This window comes from Erpetoichthys calabaricus, chromosome 11 (genome assembly GCF_900747795.2).
Source record: "Erpetoichthys calabaricus chromosome 11, fErpCal1.3, whole genome shotgun sequence".
NCBI lineage: Eukaryota > Metazoa > Chordata > Cladistia > Polypteriformes > Polypteridae > Erpetoichthys > Erpetoichthys calabaricus.
The window spans coordinates 148,976,939-148,995,378 of NC_041404.2; the positions used below are offsets into that span (position 1 = coordinate 148,976,939).

At 37.1% G+C, this 18,440-nt stretch overlaps 1 protein-coding gene across 7 annotated transcripts in view; it reads right to left on the minus strand.

Annotated features, from left to right (window-relative positions):
• The window catches only part of septin12 (septin 12), a 248,713-nt gene that overhangs the window by 36,904 nt on the left and 193,369 nt on the right, over positions 1-18,440 (minus strand). For all 7 annotated transcript variants that reach the window (XM_028814309.2, XM_051933399.1, XM_028814312.2 and 4 more), the window contains one exon: positions 2,465-2,686. In XM_028814309.2, coding sequence (XP_028670142.1) covers positions 2,465-2,686 — 222 coding nt within the window. The remainder of the gene's footprint in view (positions 1-2,464; positions 2,687-18,440) is intronic.

Sequence of the window (18,440 nt, forward strand, 5' to 3'; positions counted from 1 at the left end):
TGAAAGTTTTATTATTAAATGTTCATGATTGTTTACATTGTTCACTCAAGCATTACTTTTCATATTTTTGTCAGTTGTATGTTTAAGCTTTAGGTAGTTGGGGTGCGTACTCACTTCAACCACTGGTTTTCTCGCCACAAATGTATTGTAGTGACATCTTTGTGGAAACAGAAGAGAAGACATAGGAGGCAGACATGTAAACAATGAATGGAAGAATGTTTTATGAAGGAGTGAGACTCAAAACAGGAGACAAGTAAGGACTATATAGTATAAAGAAATGAACCTAAGAAATACAGTATATGTACAGTTATCCATCACTCTACATTTTGGTTGTGCGGGGATGCCTTAACTGAGCTGCACTAGTATTTAAACTGACGCAGTCGCTACTTAATTGTGTTGGATGTGAGTAAACCAGTTCTCCTGTATTTCTGCTTCCCTTCCTGGTAACCAGACTTGAGTTTTATTGCTAGTCACATCTTACTTTCCTCTTTCCACTTCACAGCACAAGCCATATACGTATAATCCCATCCAATTGTTGAATGAAACACCAAATTACAGGAGGTACTGCTTGTTGTTGGCATCTTCATCCCCAATGGGATGCGTTATAAATTTTACATGACATTTTAGCCTAGTGGTGCACTCTGGAGATCAGAGCATGTTTACTTTAGGATATGATATCTAGGATTGTATATTATATCTAGGACAGAATACTTTGCCTTCTTCACTCCTTCCACCCTATTGCTAGTGCAGCTGTTTTGTTGGCAACCTTAATTTGTATACACAACAAGCCCCATAACTCTGTGTGATCACTTCTCTGCACTGTGCCAAGAAAAGGACATGGTGTATTTGAATAGCCCACTCACTAAAACATTGTTATTGACAAGTATTAAAAAAAAACATATGTTGAATAATTTTCCTACTTTTAAAACATCACGAAATTTCAATGAAATTCGTCGAGTCATTTTTGATGTTTTGGGGTATGTAGTATTTCTGTTGTGTGCAGTTACCCCTATTTCCAGCTTTTAATCTAAATATTAGTGTTTTTGTCGATGAATGAGTCAGTAAGTCAGTCAATTTTTCATTATATATATATATATATATATATATATATATATATATATATATATATATATATATATATATATATATATATATATATATATATAGAGAGAGAGAGAGAGAGAGAGAGAGAGAACTAGTATATTTCAGATGGTGATGCCAAAGCAGCAATGGAATCAAAGTTATCACTTGCCAGCTGGACTAACTGCACAAATGCTGCATCATTTCCAACAATTACTTCATAAAGAACAATCTATAATTCTTTATGAGTTTTCAAAAGACCTAAATTTATATTCTGTAATAATTAACATAGCTAATTTAAAATGAAAAGAACACTCATTAGTTGCACAAAGAATTTTGGAAAGGCTTTTTTTTTCCACTTTTAAAGAAAAATATATAAAATTCCCATTTGTCCCAAATGTTCATACACATTAGCGTCTCTGTAAAGTACAGTATTTTCGTAATACCAGCTTCTTACTAAAGTAATGTATGCAACCTTGCAAAAACATGTGAAAGAAGGGCAATGTAATTACCATGTGTGACAAAATTTAAAATAAGGAGTCATCATCACATCTACGCATTTACTTGGAAAAATATATACAGTAACGAGATCTTTCAGTTGCGTTCTCCTTGCTCCTCCCAATAAATATAAAACAAAACAGTTTCAAGCTGCTGATTTTCTTAATATTAACCTTTAAACAGGTCAATGAAACAGAACCAAAACCTAATTAGCTGATATAAGTAATTTCCAACAGACAATGTCAACACCTAGATAATTCTAAGGTACCGTTAAAGCAGTAACCACCACAAAAAAAAACATCTACATGATAATACCAATAATAACTGCTTACAACATACCATAAGATAAACAGAGTTGAGCTAGTTCAGACTTTCAACATGAAGCATGCAATACACACCTCACAGAAGTGAGAATTGAATAACCTGAAAAAGATCATATTATTCTTTTATGGAGGTTGTGTTCATTTGGATTCTAATATCATAACAACAAAACAATAAAATGGTAAGACACACAATTTGATCAAAGTCAGAGCAAATGTCTAATGAGCCAAACAAACAAGTTAAATCTGCTTTTTCCACTATCGCGATACAGAATATCTTTTATAGTGACACATTTTTTTTTTCATATGAACCAACACCACCTACAGCCACATCTTGTGGCCCACCTGTGGAACTTATCCCCTCTACCTTGATCTAGGTCTTCATCTAGTAATTCTCTGCCATTCGCTCCACATGCTCAAACCACATTAGTCTGTTTCTCCTCTGCACACCTGTTGCCTCAACACCAGCATTCATTCTCCTTTCACTTTGTGACACTTTAGACATCCACCTGATCATTTTCATATCTGTACTCAGAAGAAGGAAAAGAAAATTTGATATGACTTACCAACAACCATGATATTAAATTCAAAGCCCGTCTTCATTGCTTTGCGCCGCATCTGGTCCAGTACTGATTCAATACCAACATAGCCAAATGGCTCTTGGTTCCTCGAGATAAGGGTTTCTGGTGAGTTGTTAGACTCGGGTTTGGTTTCCATTTCTGGATATGGATCCGGCCTCTGTGTTTGGTGTGTCATGAGGTCTGTGGCCTCCAGAGCCAATGGCTTGTCTGCAACAGAAAAACACATCACTAGTAATCAACACTAAAAATCACTACAGATTTCTTAACCTACAAATAGTGTTTTCTGAATCTATATGACCATACATATTTCACTTAAATTATATTAGATATCATATTAAGGGAAATACGAATTAGAGAAACTTCTGGTCCTATTATAGGGTTTCCAATGCTAACTGATCATTTAGAGTTTGTTGTTAATCTGACTGTCTAGTCAGGTCTTGGCAGAAGAAAGCTAACTCACCAAAAGAAAAAATAATAGCAAGCTGATTTGCCAAAAATGAACATCCCATACTATATGGTAAGTACATACTATTGACAAATACATTAGATGCAGTCACAACTACAGAGATCATGAGGCTATAATGCTATTCACATCATTCCTTTCAAATTGCAGATAAGCATTGACAACGTTCATAAGGAGTTCAGGAGTTGTGTGTGTAGACACCGTACTTATAGAATGCCTCCAACTCAACCAAAATAATAATGCAAACTTTGGGAAGCTGGCTTCACCAAGGCAAGAGAGGTTAGCACCCCTACACTCTAACGATTCTCTTAAACCAATTTCAGTTTTTGATTACAGTGAAATTTTAGTGGAATTCGGCAGAAGTGCTAATAGCTTTCATGCTTGACAGCAACCTTGGTTGAGATGCCAGTAAAAAAATGCATTGCCTCTCACTCCTAGAGCAATATTATTTATTCAGTACACTGTTGGTGAAAGTGTTTAGTTCTCTTGAATACAAAGTGAAACCTCGTTGTCATTCTCATGAAGTTTTTATTTCAATACACCCATGTCTTTTATATCCTATTTTGTTCAGCTTTTGTCACTTTAAAGACAACTACAGCTTTATGCTGAAGACCGCTTTGTAACAGCATAATAAACCAGCAAATGTTGGAATGTTCTGATGCTTGCAATCTGTAGCTACAGAAAGACTGCAAAACCTACTAGAAGGAATCTTGACAAACATGTGTTTTATACAAAAATCTGTTCATTTAAGTACAAAGCTTTACTGACTGCAGCACAGTTTGCCAATGACCCTAAGGCTGAGCTTTGTGCCTGTTAGCTCTGTACTCGGACATCATCACGTGCGTAATCTGAAAGTCCGTGCCTGCTTAATCCTGTTCTTTCTGACACATTATCCAGTTCCACAACTAGAATAAAGCAAATTAACTGAGTCAGAGGGTACAAAGTATGAGTCACACTCTTAGGCCAAGGAATAACATGCTTCTGAGAGCCAGTAATTTTTGCCAAACTGAGAATGAATCATTCAAGTAACCAAGAAAATTAACTATGATGGTCCAATACAAATGACAGCACATACAAAGAGTTATATATGATGCTGAAGTAAAATACAATGGAAGAATAATTTAATGTTATCTATTATTTATAATTACTATTTAATATTCTAAAAATATGCTGCACAGTGGCTGTAAACACAGTTTTAGGTTTCCAATTGAAGACTTTACTTATAAAATATTTATGCTGCTTATCCTTATCAAATATAATACTAGGGTGTTATACCGTGTTAGCCATCATGGACGTGATGAGAAGTTAAGCAAAATGACACCTTTTATTGGCAAGCATTCAAGGCAGCTCAGGCCAATTGATCTTGCCTAAAGAAGGGGCCTGAGTTGCCTCAAAAGCTTGCCTACTGTAATCTTTCTAGGTAGCCAAGTTTATTGTCCCTTAAAATATACAGTGCTTGATTCATTTTAACTTAAAATGTGATATGGATTCATGGTATAATCAACCAAGATGTTAAATAAAGAGAAAAGCAGAAAATTGTAATAAATAAGAAGGATGTGAAAAGTCCTTGAGAAACATTCAACTAATTCAGAAAGAAACTGACAACAGCACAACTGGTCTTCTGAGCACTGCAGTTAAAAATGGGAAAAGTTACAAGACAAAATTCAACTATGTAGCCATGCCAACTTTATACACTTAACTACAAAAATATATCTGTACACCTGATGGGCCCACCTGAAACAACCTTAATTGCTTGTTTCGGCCTTTCAAAAACAAGATAAAGTACTGTATGAGTTAATTATCAATGCTTTATACTAGCTTAGCACAGTTAGACTCGTATTTACACATGTATCAAGTAGAGCCTTTAATTTAACACATGTGGCAATCCAATCTGTCAGAAAGTCCAAGTATCCAAGTAGGCCACTTCTAATATCCCAATCATGTACTGGCCTAAGGGAAGCAGTGTCAAATTAGGGTCTCTCTCTCCTTTCCCGGAATGCTCACACACATCTCCCATGAGTCCAGTGTTCCCACACCAGTGCTAGACAAGCAGCCCTTGGGATCTAAAGTTACTTAATACCATAACATATGGGATTAGTTACCCACACAAGATCATTAAAGGCAAAGGTTATAAAGATAAAATGGGGGATGGTGGGTCAGAAGCAGGAAGAGGAAGTTGAAGTAAACCACAAACAGCCACTCTCATTGTTTGAGGCATTCCGGGGAGTCCTTACAGTCATAGACATAATGTACTCCAAATGGTTTTATGCAAGCAATCAGTAAATAATAAAGGCCAGAAAGAAGAACTGCCTGTTTCATTCGCATGTCACACATATAAAGAATCGTTATGACATAGGCCATGAAATACAGTGTCACTGCCATGTTTGCTTTTGCAGCTATGTCAGTCTGAGGCGAAGTCAAGGTGAACATAATTACAATGTTCTATTAGGTCACTCTTACCCTCAACCTTGCTTTCCAACCTAAAGCCTTTCTAGTCATCCATCCATTTTCCTAACTCATTTATTCGGGGCATTCATTAGCCACATATCCATTTCAGTGTTTTGGAAACAAGTCCCAGCACAAAAATATGTAAGATATGAACCACCCCTGTATATGATGCTTGTTCACAAAAAGGACTGCGGACATGAAACAAATACATGAGAATATATCAACTCAAGCGCATTCAAATAGGGTGCAAATTATTGTGAGAAAGGAATACATTGTACCGAAGTATGCACATAAATGGTTGAAATGAAACATTTCAAACCAAAGACCAATTTACTCCATATTCTTACAAGTCAATTTATTAAGAATATGGAAGAATAATTTATCTGACTACATAACGTGGGCTATACAAATACTAAGAACTCTTGTAAATATACAGTCCTCAGGAAATTGCAGATTTATCTTTTCTTTCATTAAAAAATGAAGGGTCCAATAAGTAAAAAATCATATTGATCATTAAGAACTATGGATTTTACAACCCTTTTGGTCAATCTTTATGAAGGATGCCAATACATTTTCAATCTACAATATACATTCACTTTTCAGTTATCTATTTGTTACAATCCTTTCATAAATCCATGGCCAAAATGTTAATTAACAGGAATAATGAGCAGTTTATGCACTCCATCCAAACCAAGGCATGCTTAAGAGTTCTCCACAGATTAGTTTCATTTAAACCTGCTAAAATGGTTGAAGGAATAACACATAAGTTATTTATAACTTGTGTGTGTTGCTTGCCTACATGATATTAAAAAACTCTATCTAACCATCAAGGAATACTTCATAGAGTATTTTTATGTGTTGCTACTCTTTCTCAATCTTTTCCGAAAATATTTCCAAAAATGGAATGATATATTTGCTGTTCAAGGGGAAACCACTACATGATAAGGTTCCAAATTTGATAACTATCTAGGATTACAGTGGCTCACAAAATAACAGACAAAAGAATCTGCAACACATGCTGTATGTCACGCACTGTCATGGCAGGCCTAAACAAATATAATAATAAATAATAATACTGTGCACAAAAGGCATTAAAATGTACAATGTGCAAACAGCAATACTGCACATCAGAGTATATGTTAATGCCTGCATTTATTTTTTGATAGTTGTTTTACTTCATGAAAAATATAAAAAGTACCTTTACATAAAAATATCCTTACATTCTTAGTTAGGAACTTCATTTTAACTAGGGATGCACCGATACCGAAACGGGTATCTGGTATCGGCCTCGATACCACATTTTCTAAAGTACTCGTACTCGTTAAAAGTCCCCCGATACCCGGGACCGATACCACGGTTTGAGAAATGTCTATGTTTGAGCGGCGTGTAAGGGGTTAATCACAGGCGCCGAGTGCCCGCCCCCAGGCCCCGGCTGCAGCTCAGAGTGGGGAGAAGGCGAGGCGAGACATGTCAGCCGTGTGGAACTATTTCAAAGTGAATGAAGACGACAAAACAAAGGCGGACTGCAAATTGTGCTCGGCGAAATTGTCCAGAGGAGGCTCAAAAGGTAGCGCATTTAACACAAGTAATTTAATCAAGCACCTAAAATCCCAACACGACAACGAGTACAAAGAGTTTACCCACGCTTCTAAACCAACACAACCCACGCTGCAGCAAACTCTTGCAAGACGAGAGAAAATGTCCAGAGACAATCCACGTGCTGTGAAAATAACACAGGCAATTATCGAGTACATTGCATTGAGTGACCAGCCACTCTCGGAGGTAGAAAATGTGGGATTCCTGCGTCTCCTCCATGTTCTGGAGCCCAGATATGATGTCCCAAGCCGCCGCTACATGACTGACACGGAGCTGCCTAAACTACACGACTCCGTGAAAAAACATATCCACAGCCTACTGCAACCCTCCTCTGCGTTTAGTTTCACCACGGATATTTGGACAAGCAGTGTTAGCCCCGTGTCGCTAATTAGCCTAACCTCCCAGTGGATAGACGAGAGTTTCTTGTTTTTTTTGTAGTACTAGGGTGTTGTACCGTGTTAGCCATTATGAATGCAGAGAAAAGCCAAGCAAAATGACACCTTTTATTGGCTAACTAGACTAGTTAGCCAATAAAAGGTGTCATTTTGCTTGTTTTTTTTGTTAAATTATATGACTAAAGCTGTTACCTGTAAATTTAAATCATGTTTTTATTAAGTACTCGGTATCGGCAAGTACTCGGTATCGGCAAGTACTGAAATGCAAGTACTCGTACTCGTTTTCCAAAAAAGTGGTATCGGTGCATCCCTAATTTTAACATCTAATCAGGGATCATAGCTGATAACATTAATAATTAGTGTGTTAAATTGTTATTGGGAGCTTGGTTAGCACCTGTTTCTAGTAGTTGGAACATTTATCTAAATTATTCTAATTATTAATTTCCTCTGCAAGGAGATGCTTGACTTACTGTAACATAAACTGCACTTCATTTGTTATCAAAGATTACTTATTGCAGAACTAGCATAGCTACATGTACCATGTTAATGTAAGCCTTTCTGTATCAGCTAATGTTCCTCCAATTAGGGGTGTCCAGCAAGGTCAACATCTACAACCCAGTGCATAGGCTGTGGTTTAATCCAACTGTTAAAATCAAAATTTAATGCGGGAAGATTGATAATCTATTCATAATTAGTTCTGTGCGAATGAGGAACTACACCCTGTGACTGAATGCCACCCCAGCTCTGTTGAGTTCTTGTTCCAACAAGATGTGCTCTTTTCATTTTGAAAAGAGAAGTGAATGAGCATGTTTACTGAAATAAATTGAAGTACATAAAGTGTAAATGATGACGAGGTTTAAATACAGACTTTAAACACTCTGTAAAATGTACTGTCTTGGAGGAAGGCTTAAAAGTGTCAACAAGTGTTAGGAAGTACATGATGAGGAGTTAGGTCTACTAAAAGTAAAAAAAAACTGTGCATCACTGGAAGTGTACATACACCAGATTGACCAAAATTAATCATTTCAAATAGCATCTGTTTTAATAACCAGAAAAATGTAGGGGTTAATCTCTTGATTTTTTGCACTCTGCACATTTATAGAGAAAGCTTCATATCTAGTTTGTCTCAAATCATTGCATAAATTTTCACATTGCAACATAACACCATATTGTTTACTTAAAGACATGTTCAAATTGTTCACCACAAAGTGTCCGACACAACACTAGTAATAAAGATATATAATAAGAGCAAAGGTATAAAATAAAGAAGTGTCTTTGCCTCCCTGCATCATGTGCTGTCCCACCTACTGACGACTGCTTCAGAATGTACACAAGATCCATTTCTATTAAATATATCATAAATATAAAATAAAAATGAACAACTTTTTTAAAAAGCAGGTTGGTTTTGAGAAGCATTGTCTAATTTTGTGCTGAAGAGAAGCCAAAGCCCCTATCACCTATCAACGCTGCCCCAGAAAATTTGCCAGTGTGCTGCTCTGTCCAAGGCATGTGTGATTATAGCCAAGTCAAGAACTCACAAAGCTGACTTTCTCTAAGTGACGATGAGGTATCATTAGTAAGAACTAGTAAATTTAACATACAAGTATGTGTGAACAAAGTCAATTAAGTTCAAGGCAAAGCACACAGCATCACAGCATGTACTGACAATTGTACGAGTTCAGGAAATTTATGTTCTAAAGTTATGACTGTGTGAATGGTGACCTGAAATGGGACAAATTATGATATAATGGAACTCCTCTTCATCCAATCAAAGAAGTAAATTATTGAGCCCAGGGTTTTGTGTGTTTATTGGAAAATTAGGTCAGGAAATTTTTACAAAGATTAAAAATGCATAATGCACTTTTGAATGCTACTACTCTATGTTTGGCTGTCTGATTTTCTCATCCATCATATTTTTAAGTACTGTATAAAATGCTAAATAAATACATGGTATGAATGCATTACCTTAGAAAAAAGATATATATGTAATGGTAGTGCATAGGCCTTTTGTGCACTTTTCAGATATCCGATCCATGTATGAATGTTACCAACTTAGGTCACCCACATAAGTATACACAAGGGAATTCCAGATATTTCAATTGTCTTATGTAAAACAGAAGCTTAAATCTTCAACACTACAATCCATATTACTAACCGAGAATGGTAAACCGGATGGCATGGACGCAGGTTTACTAACTAAACCGGATGGCATGGACGCAGGTACACGGCGATGGGACCATGAGACGTACTGCGCAGGCGCGTACAGCGCACGTCTCATAAACCGCAATCGAAGTCGTATCCACCGCGAACAAAGGACTCACGGCCCAAAAACGAAACAGCTCAACGGACGTTAATGAGAAATGAAGCAACAAGGCGCCCATAGCTAACGACTACCGACACAGCCACGCCAAAAAGAGGATTCTGCGCTGCAGCCCGGATTCAAACGGAAGAGGCTACGGCGGCCCCACAGGTCCACAAAGATGGTACGAAAGGCGCAGGCGTCACCGCCATATTGTGCATGGCACTACTGCGGAGTGAAGTGAGGAGTAATGTGCTGCTTGGGATTGTACAAACCGCTGAACGCTTTACACCGAATTCAAACACAATACAGCTCAATGATACAAACACGAGCTCACCTGGATAAGATCAATGAACGCAGGCGCCTACAACGCACGTCTGAAACTGCGGAAGCACAGCAGACACGGGTTCAAAACGAACAAGCTCGACTGACGGATATACAAACACGAGCCCGGCTGGATAAAATCAATTTACGCAGGCGCCTACAACGCGCGTCTGAAATGCCACAAGCAAAGCGGGCACGGCTCCAAGATGAACGAGCTCATCCATCAAAAAAACACTCAGTCATGTGGTACACACAGATCATGTGCTCTCAGCACATATACAGCGTATAAGAACAATACGGAGAATAGAGACCCAAAGGCGTTGCAGAGAAAAAAAGGCAGATAAGATATTATGAAAGCAGTGGAATTCGAAAGGCTCCAACAAACGATGGTGCGATACACATGCAGAGAAAGGTACAGAATATGAAAGCAGTTAAATCCACAAGTATTGTAGCGTCCCAGCCAGGTTGAGGGCTTTTTGGTTTTAAGTGACTGTTAGGTCCGATTGAGGGAGGACGGAGTTCAGCACAGAAGACTGATAGCGGGGTATTGATTGATGCGGTAAGGGGGGGGGCGTTGGAGAGGGTGCTAGAAAGTTGTGTTTGGAGTTAGGAAATCGGCGATTGTTCAAGTAAAACTTTTGTGACATTTTATCATATCAGTCGCTGCAGTATCAAAGAACAGATAGAAAAGATCGCATTACCGCAAACAAAAGGTGATTAATCATCAGAGACAGGGGTAATTGAAAAAATAGCAGGACAAATCGAGGTCCGAAATAAAACGCAAAGAGTAAACAACAAAGTCTTTTCGCATTTGCATCATTCAAAGCACAAAACGTAGATTTACACAATAATGGACCATACGCTATGAGAATCTGTTGTCCCGGAACAGTTAAAACAACAAGTTAAATTTCAAAGAATACACAATTCGGTCAGGTGTATATTGATGACCACGGAGAAACGATGCAAATTTTACCCAACGCCGGGGGTAGGCGAGCAAAGCGAGCAGGGGGCAGAGCCCCCTTGTAAATAACTATTGTGGGAATTCCTTCCTTAATGAATGCATACTGTAAATATACAAAAATGGGTTACAGATAAGTACAAGTACTTCTTTTTGAGCAGATCTACTTTTCAATAAAACACTTTAATTGCACTGATATCCAATTTAAAGTGTTTAGAGTTTTTAATTTGACAATGACTTTGCCGACACATGATAATTAAGTATGAAAAGGAAGAAATACGAAGCTTTAAAAACAATGGGACTACAGATGCCAAAACTGTATACAGAGATAATGCTGGAGACATAATACAAAGTAATTCTTGTGGCAATTCTTGGTAAGTGATGTATGCTATTTTTGGGTGCTCCAGTGGGATTAAATCCATTCAACCCTGCCAAGTTTTCCCTTCTGCTTGATTAACACCTCTGAATCTGATCACTGTGATAACTTAGGACAGATTAAAAGAAAAAAGGAAATGTATGGTTAAATGGATAAGTAAGAATATATTTGGATTCAAAGAGGAATCATCCAATGTTACAACTAAACTGGAACAGAATCAAACAGAAACCTAACCTTTACCTTTGCATTAGAATAAAAGCAAATAATCATTTGAAGCGAAATAATCTTACTCTTAACTTTTACTTTCAAAACACTAATTGACATAAGAATACTTCATATGTTCTAATTCAAAGGAGGAATTGTAGTGTAGCATTTCATCATGATGGGATTAAAAGCTTGGCCTCACTAACAGCCTTGGCCCATCTCTTATTAAGAGTTGGTAAAGGATTTTTTTGTTTTGTTTTTAGCTCTTTTTCCTCCACTGAAAACTGGCCCCAGCTAAGCCACAGGGGGCAAAATGTAGGGCTTGCTGTCAGTAAATAGGAAGAGAATAAGCAGAAATCAGATGCAGCAGAAACCATCACGACAAAAAAATGATCTTAAAGTGGAATACACATTACTATTTTAACTCTATTGTTGTCTAAAAGGCAAGAAAAAAACGAGGAAAAATGAAAAGAAGAAATAATCAGAAAACAACTAAACAAAACAGTGCAGATCAATGCCAAAGTCACAGGACATTCGTTTACTCTGGTAGAAACACTACTTGTAAATAAGCTGGCACCCAATTGGTTTCACCTTATTAACTACTTACAATATTGAGTTACCTTCCGTTTGAGAAATTAACTACACTTAATAGCTGTTCATTATTTAAAGTTTGTTTACAGATTGACTGACTGAAATTAGAGTAAAGTGTTCAGACCATATTCTTTATCATGTCCAGAAATAACTCAAGTACTGTTTAATGAGAAACCAAAAAAGACGCTGATGCCAGCAACAATATCTTCAACATTTGTTACATATTTAAGTATGGTTGTTTTGCACACTGTAAAGATTATTATTGAATGATTCTGTAGAATAACTGTGCATCAATCATGTTAAAAATTAAAAAATTTAAAACTGTGAATTGAACACATGCAATACCTCAATCCAAAGGCTGAGAATTCTATATTTACTTTGTCAAATAACTTCATATGCATATTACAGAGCTTGATTCCTGTCATGTTTATTTTCAATGCACAGTTATTACCTACTAATGTCAGATTCTTTTGTTGCCTGTAAAGGGTTAGAACAGAAATGAAGCATGTGACTTATGAATGACAGAACAGTATATATTGATAGTTAAGAAACAAAATTTAGAATGTTCAATCTATTTCAGAAGAGAAGAGACTGGTGAAGTGCACGCTCTGTCAAAGCCTCTCTCAAATTTCTGCCTACAAACTACAACCATAGAACAATTCTTTGTTTTTTTCAATTTCTAACACAAAGCAGACTATATAGCTTGACAACTGTAAAGCAAAAAAATATACATCACTAACTAAGCAATTTCAGATGCATTTGTAAATGAAAATGAAATACTCTAAATAACTCAAAATAACCTGTATCACATAACAAATGGTGCCAATACATGCACTTAGTCATGTTGGGTTTCCCACATGTGTATGCAAGCCGAGAGGAATGCCTGATGAAACAATTTTAGTTAAGCATAATATATGTTCATAATAGCTAAAACAGCAATGGACTCTCCAATACAACATCACTTTAATTTACTGACCAGTGACCTGTACATCTTTAAGGTATAACAGTCCAAACAAATAATGCAGCAAGTGAAAAATGTAAAAAAAAAAAAAAAAAAGAAGGAAAAAAAATACAATTGTACTATAACACCTGAACGATGTTCTCTTGGAAGAAAATACAAAGAAGTCCCACAAACCCGCACAAGACTGACCATAAAAAGTCAGATTTTTTTCCCCAAGGATTGACACTTGCTAGAGAATCGCTGACACTGAGCTCAACCAGGCTAAACACTACAGAGCCACTACGCACTGCTAAAGAGAGAAACAAGAAATGTTTTTGAGGAAGATTTTGTCACATTTAAGATATAATAAATATTTATTATTATTGTTATTTTGAAAAACAAGTGCCTTTTCAGTTGGGATTGGCACTGGGAAAAGAAACAGTAAGATTTTACTTTTGTTTTAAATTATTTATTTATACAGTAAACTCAGCTAAGACAGATGCCCTGTACACATATTTTTTAAAGCTGAAGTTCCAATAGCTTAACAAAATAGGTAAACTGCTGAAAAAAGAAGTTATTTAAATCATTTGGATTTTTGTGGGATCATTTAGATTCTGTTTTTAGCATTACACTTAAGTCTCTTTACTATAATGCCTGATTTTAAACATGTTACATAGAACTTCGTAATTTGCAAAGACATAGATATGTTAATTCTACGGACTTCTTCTATCTAACTAGTAAAGCATATGCTCAAAGACACCAATGGAAAGTAGGGGAAAGAGCATCCAAGATGGAAACTAGGAAGTAACACCCACCATCCCTAAAATGCAAAGACACAGTCCACTGACCTACAACTTGAACAACCTCCAATGAAATGGAGTCCAAACCAAGGATGGCTCAAACCTTACATGACTCCATAAAAATGGAAGGATGACAAGACACCACATAATATATACATGACATTCAGGTAAGACGGAATATAAGCCACAAGGTTGCTGATTGATCCTGCACCTTCAATAATTTATCAGTGTTTCTATTGTAGAATTATGTAATTGTATCATGTGCCTTGTATTTTAAAGCTTTTTTGGATTAAATAATCATCTTAAATGCTCCATTTGTTTTAGTCTCCTTTATAGTCATCATTTTCTCTCGAAGATACTGGGATGGCCATACCCTCTGCTGAACAAATTTGCAGTTTCATGTTTGATGACTCAGGAGATGACAAAATCCCTTTTTTTTAGGCATCAGTGACATGTGGCGACCACTAACAACAGCTGTCCTGTGAATACACTGCTAAAAGAATTTTATCTGTATTGGTGGCTTTTTTTTCTGAAAAACACACTGTAAAAATATCATATTTCAGTACAGCTACAGTATGTGTGAATAATTAGACTTTCTCCGTCAATGAAGTATTTGTACATGCATCTAACACATTTAAAGAGAAATATGCAAAATGCAGACAAAGTAGACTAAAATATTCCAAGTGCTTTAAAATACAAAAGGTACCCACTAGTGCATGACGACTAGGAATGAGGAGCCTGTTGCTCTGTCACACAAAATTAATTTGATAGCCTCAGCCTATTAAGTTAAAATCCTAAACTAACATTATATATAGACACTGACTGATGATAAATTATTTTTGTATGATTTACAATTATTTTACTAGACCACAAAAATGTACACAATGGAGAATAAGTGACTTCAGTGCCACTGACCTGAAAAGGGGACCTTAATAGTATACACATGCTTGGCTATAAAATCTCATTTGTTCTGCTTTTAAGCTTGACCACTGAGACCATCTGGTTAATTCTGTGCAGAACATTTTGCTGAGAAGCACTGTTTCTTTACATTTTTTTTTTTTTTGATAATAATCTGAAACCACTGATTCACCTTTATAACACACGTTCGGCAGCAATAACCACTTGTTGTCACACTGACACCCATCGTGCTTTTACCCTACCTTCAAATTGTCTTTAACACTGATGCATTATTATCAGTTAATTTTACAGAAAAATGCTGGCACATAAAACTATCCAAAGTATGGAAAATCATAACAGGTGGATCAGGAGTAAGCAGCTCTACAGAAAAAAATATAGCCAGACTAGAGACACAGCATTAGTATAAAACAAAGGAAAGTACTGTTATGTCATAGCTTCTTGACTAGGGGGCTCAGCCCCCTGCTTGCTTCGCTCGCCAACCCCTGGTGTTGGGTAACCCAAAATACATTGATGTATGTATGAGATATATTGGAGTGTAAAGGTGTAGATGATGAACACAGGAAGTAAAGAACCCATAGCATGGCACTTTAGAAAGATTTACTGGAATATTTCTTTATACACAACATTTGTAGTAAAGATGGTGTGTTGTCCTTGAATGAGTTTTCCTTGGTATGGAGTATCTATAACTTTAACTTTAATGTCAGATGAACGCCGAACTCTTGAGAAGGCTACATAAAGTTGTCCATGTCCAAATACAGACTCAGAGAGGTATATGCCAACTCTGTCCATGGTTTGTCCTTGGGATTTGTTGATTGTCATGGCAAATGCAGGTTTAATGGGAAATTGGCGTCGTTTAAGTGTAAAAGGTAATTCCAGGTCAGAACTTGTAAGGTCAACTCTAGGAATCAAAACAGTATTGTTAGAATGTGATCCTGTAAGTACTTTTACTTCAATAACATTGTCTGTCATGGTGTTGATGACTAAACGTGTACCGTTGCATAAACCTTGTTTAGTATTAAGGTTTCTTAATAGCATGACTATTGTCCCGATTCTAAGGTTAAGATTGTGTTGTGGTAATCCGGCTGGGTTAATAGTGTTTAAATATTCTAAGGGGAAATTAAGATGCTCACTCTCGTCTTCAGAATCAACATTGTCAGAACTTAGAAAGAGGCGGCTTTCTCCAGGAAGTAACGCAATGACGTGGTTATTTATGCGATCAACGTCAATATTCTTTGGACATAATATAGCCCGTTGTGTTAATAGTGGTATCTGGTCTAATGTGATTGCTGTTCCAAACACCTCCGTCCGTTGCAGATAAAGGCTTGAGGGATCTGAATAATATCTGGGTGAAGTCCATATGTATTGGTAAGGTTTCCATCTCCTAGTTGCAATAACCAATTGGTATATTCTGGATCTGGACATCGCATGTTTTGTACCAAATGTATTGTCTCAAAGTAATGCCAATTGTCTGCGTATTTCAAACTGGACTGAACAATAGCTGAACGCATGGCATGTGGAACAATAGCTAAGCATTGTTGAAAATCTCCTCCTAATAACAGTACTTTTCCTCCAAATGGAATATTATTATTCATTAACGTTTGGAGAAGTTTATCAATGGTGTTGAGTAAATGACTGGATGCCATTGTACATTCGTCTAAAATCAACAGTTTTGCAAGACGGATTTCTTGTGCATTGTTACTGTTCATTTTCATAGTTGATACCGATGTTTCCGTGATTGGGACTGGAAGTTTGAATAAGGAGTGACATCCAGCAGAACCCCGTGACCCTGTGTTCGGATTCAGCAGGTTGGAAAATGGATGGATGGATGTGCAACCATTTATCAACAAATTAGCTGCTACTCCGGTTGTAGCTGATGCGATAATTAACTGTTTTGCTTCTGTGGTTTCAGACGCGCGTTGTAGGCGTCCACGTTTATTTTTTTTATCCATGCGGGCTCGTTTTTGTAGCTCCGTTAGTTGAGCTGGATCGTTTTGGAGCCGTGACCGTGACTCCATTAGTTATCTGTTGTCTACCGTTAGTAATATGGATAATTGCACTTACTGTTAATACGGAGCGTTTTCTGTGGTTGTACTGTTAATAATGCATCACTGTAATGTGATTCACATATGCTAATGGTTTGGACGTGTGAGGATGCCGTACTTTTAATATGGAGAGTTCGTTTATTCTTATTACCCGGACCATGCTGTGTAGTGTGGACGTTTAGTTCAGAAGCACGTTGTAGGCGCCTGCGCCTTTCGTACTATCTTTGTGGACCTTTGCGGACTCCGTAGTGTCTTCCATTTGACTCTGGGGTGCAGTGCAGAATCCTCTTTTCTGTGTGGCTGTGTCGTTAGTCGTTAGCTATGGGCGCGTTGTTGCTTCATGTCTTATTTACATTAGTTGAGCTCTTTCGTTTTTGAGTCGTGACTCCTTCGTTCGCGGTGGATCAGACTTCGCTTGCAGTTTATGAGATGCGCGCTGTAGGCGCCTGCGCGCTGTGTCTCCTGGGTCCATCGCCGTGTACCTGCGTCCATGCCTTCCGGTTTACCATTCTCGGTTAGTAATATGGATGAGCTTATTTCCTTGCTCTATGCCATGTGACTTCTAGCTTTTGATAGACACTAGTATAAAAGGAAGAACACTTGCACGAAGGGGCAGTGTTTTCAGAGAAACATATTCTGTGCAAATTTACACTTTCTAGTGCTCAGATTTCTCAGTTGTTTTTTTTATCAACTCAGTTTTTATTTAGTTCGTTTAAATAGACTAAAAATACACTGGCGGAGGGAATGGACAACAATACTGCCAATACACTTTGTAATTTCACATGGCTTCCAATATCATCATAAAGAATTCACAAACCTAAATAATATAATGGTTTGATGATCAGGTTACATGTGCAGCATCTGACTAAATTAAAATCTTTGTTGACTGAAGCCAAAAATATCAATACTGAGATAGGAAAGTTTCCACTTGCAAATTCAGCGTCAATCAGAGTCTGACTGACATTAAACTCAAAATCCCTTTAGCCATTTTCAGGGGACCTCAGAAGCATTTTTTCATGTCATCTATCATCATTTCCACCAATATCATTTTCACAGTACACCTAGTCACTTGGTTATTCCACAAGTTTCTCTTCACATGGCCAAACCAAAATCAGCCCTTTTCTCTTCACCTCACTGTATGCATTTTCACCACCTCACAAACACAGTATGTTCTCAGAGCTCTTTCTTTATCTCCCTGATAAAATTTCTGTACCACTGCATGATCATTCCAACACCATCTTTCTAACATTTCTTCTTTGTTTTGTCTCACTCCATACAAAACAAAACTACTTGCACATTATTCTCCTCCTGTTCTCTATCGTCTATAGGGTTTTCCAGCTAATACCTGGGTATTTAAAATACTACACTAATCCACAATACATTCTCCAGCCTCAGTGTCTACTGTCTAAACCACTGTTTCCTCTATCAGTTTTCATCACTGCCCATTCATCCTAGAAAACTTTCTGAACTTCCACCATCTTACCTCCAATAGTAACCTTTCAAATCTTCCCCAAATCTAAAAATATGATTGACACCACAGACAAAAATAAAATGAAACATCCTGGGCCAGACAGTGCATATGTGTAAAGCATATGCACAAAAAATAT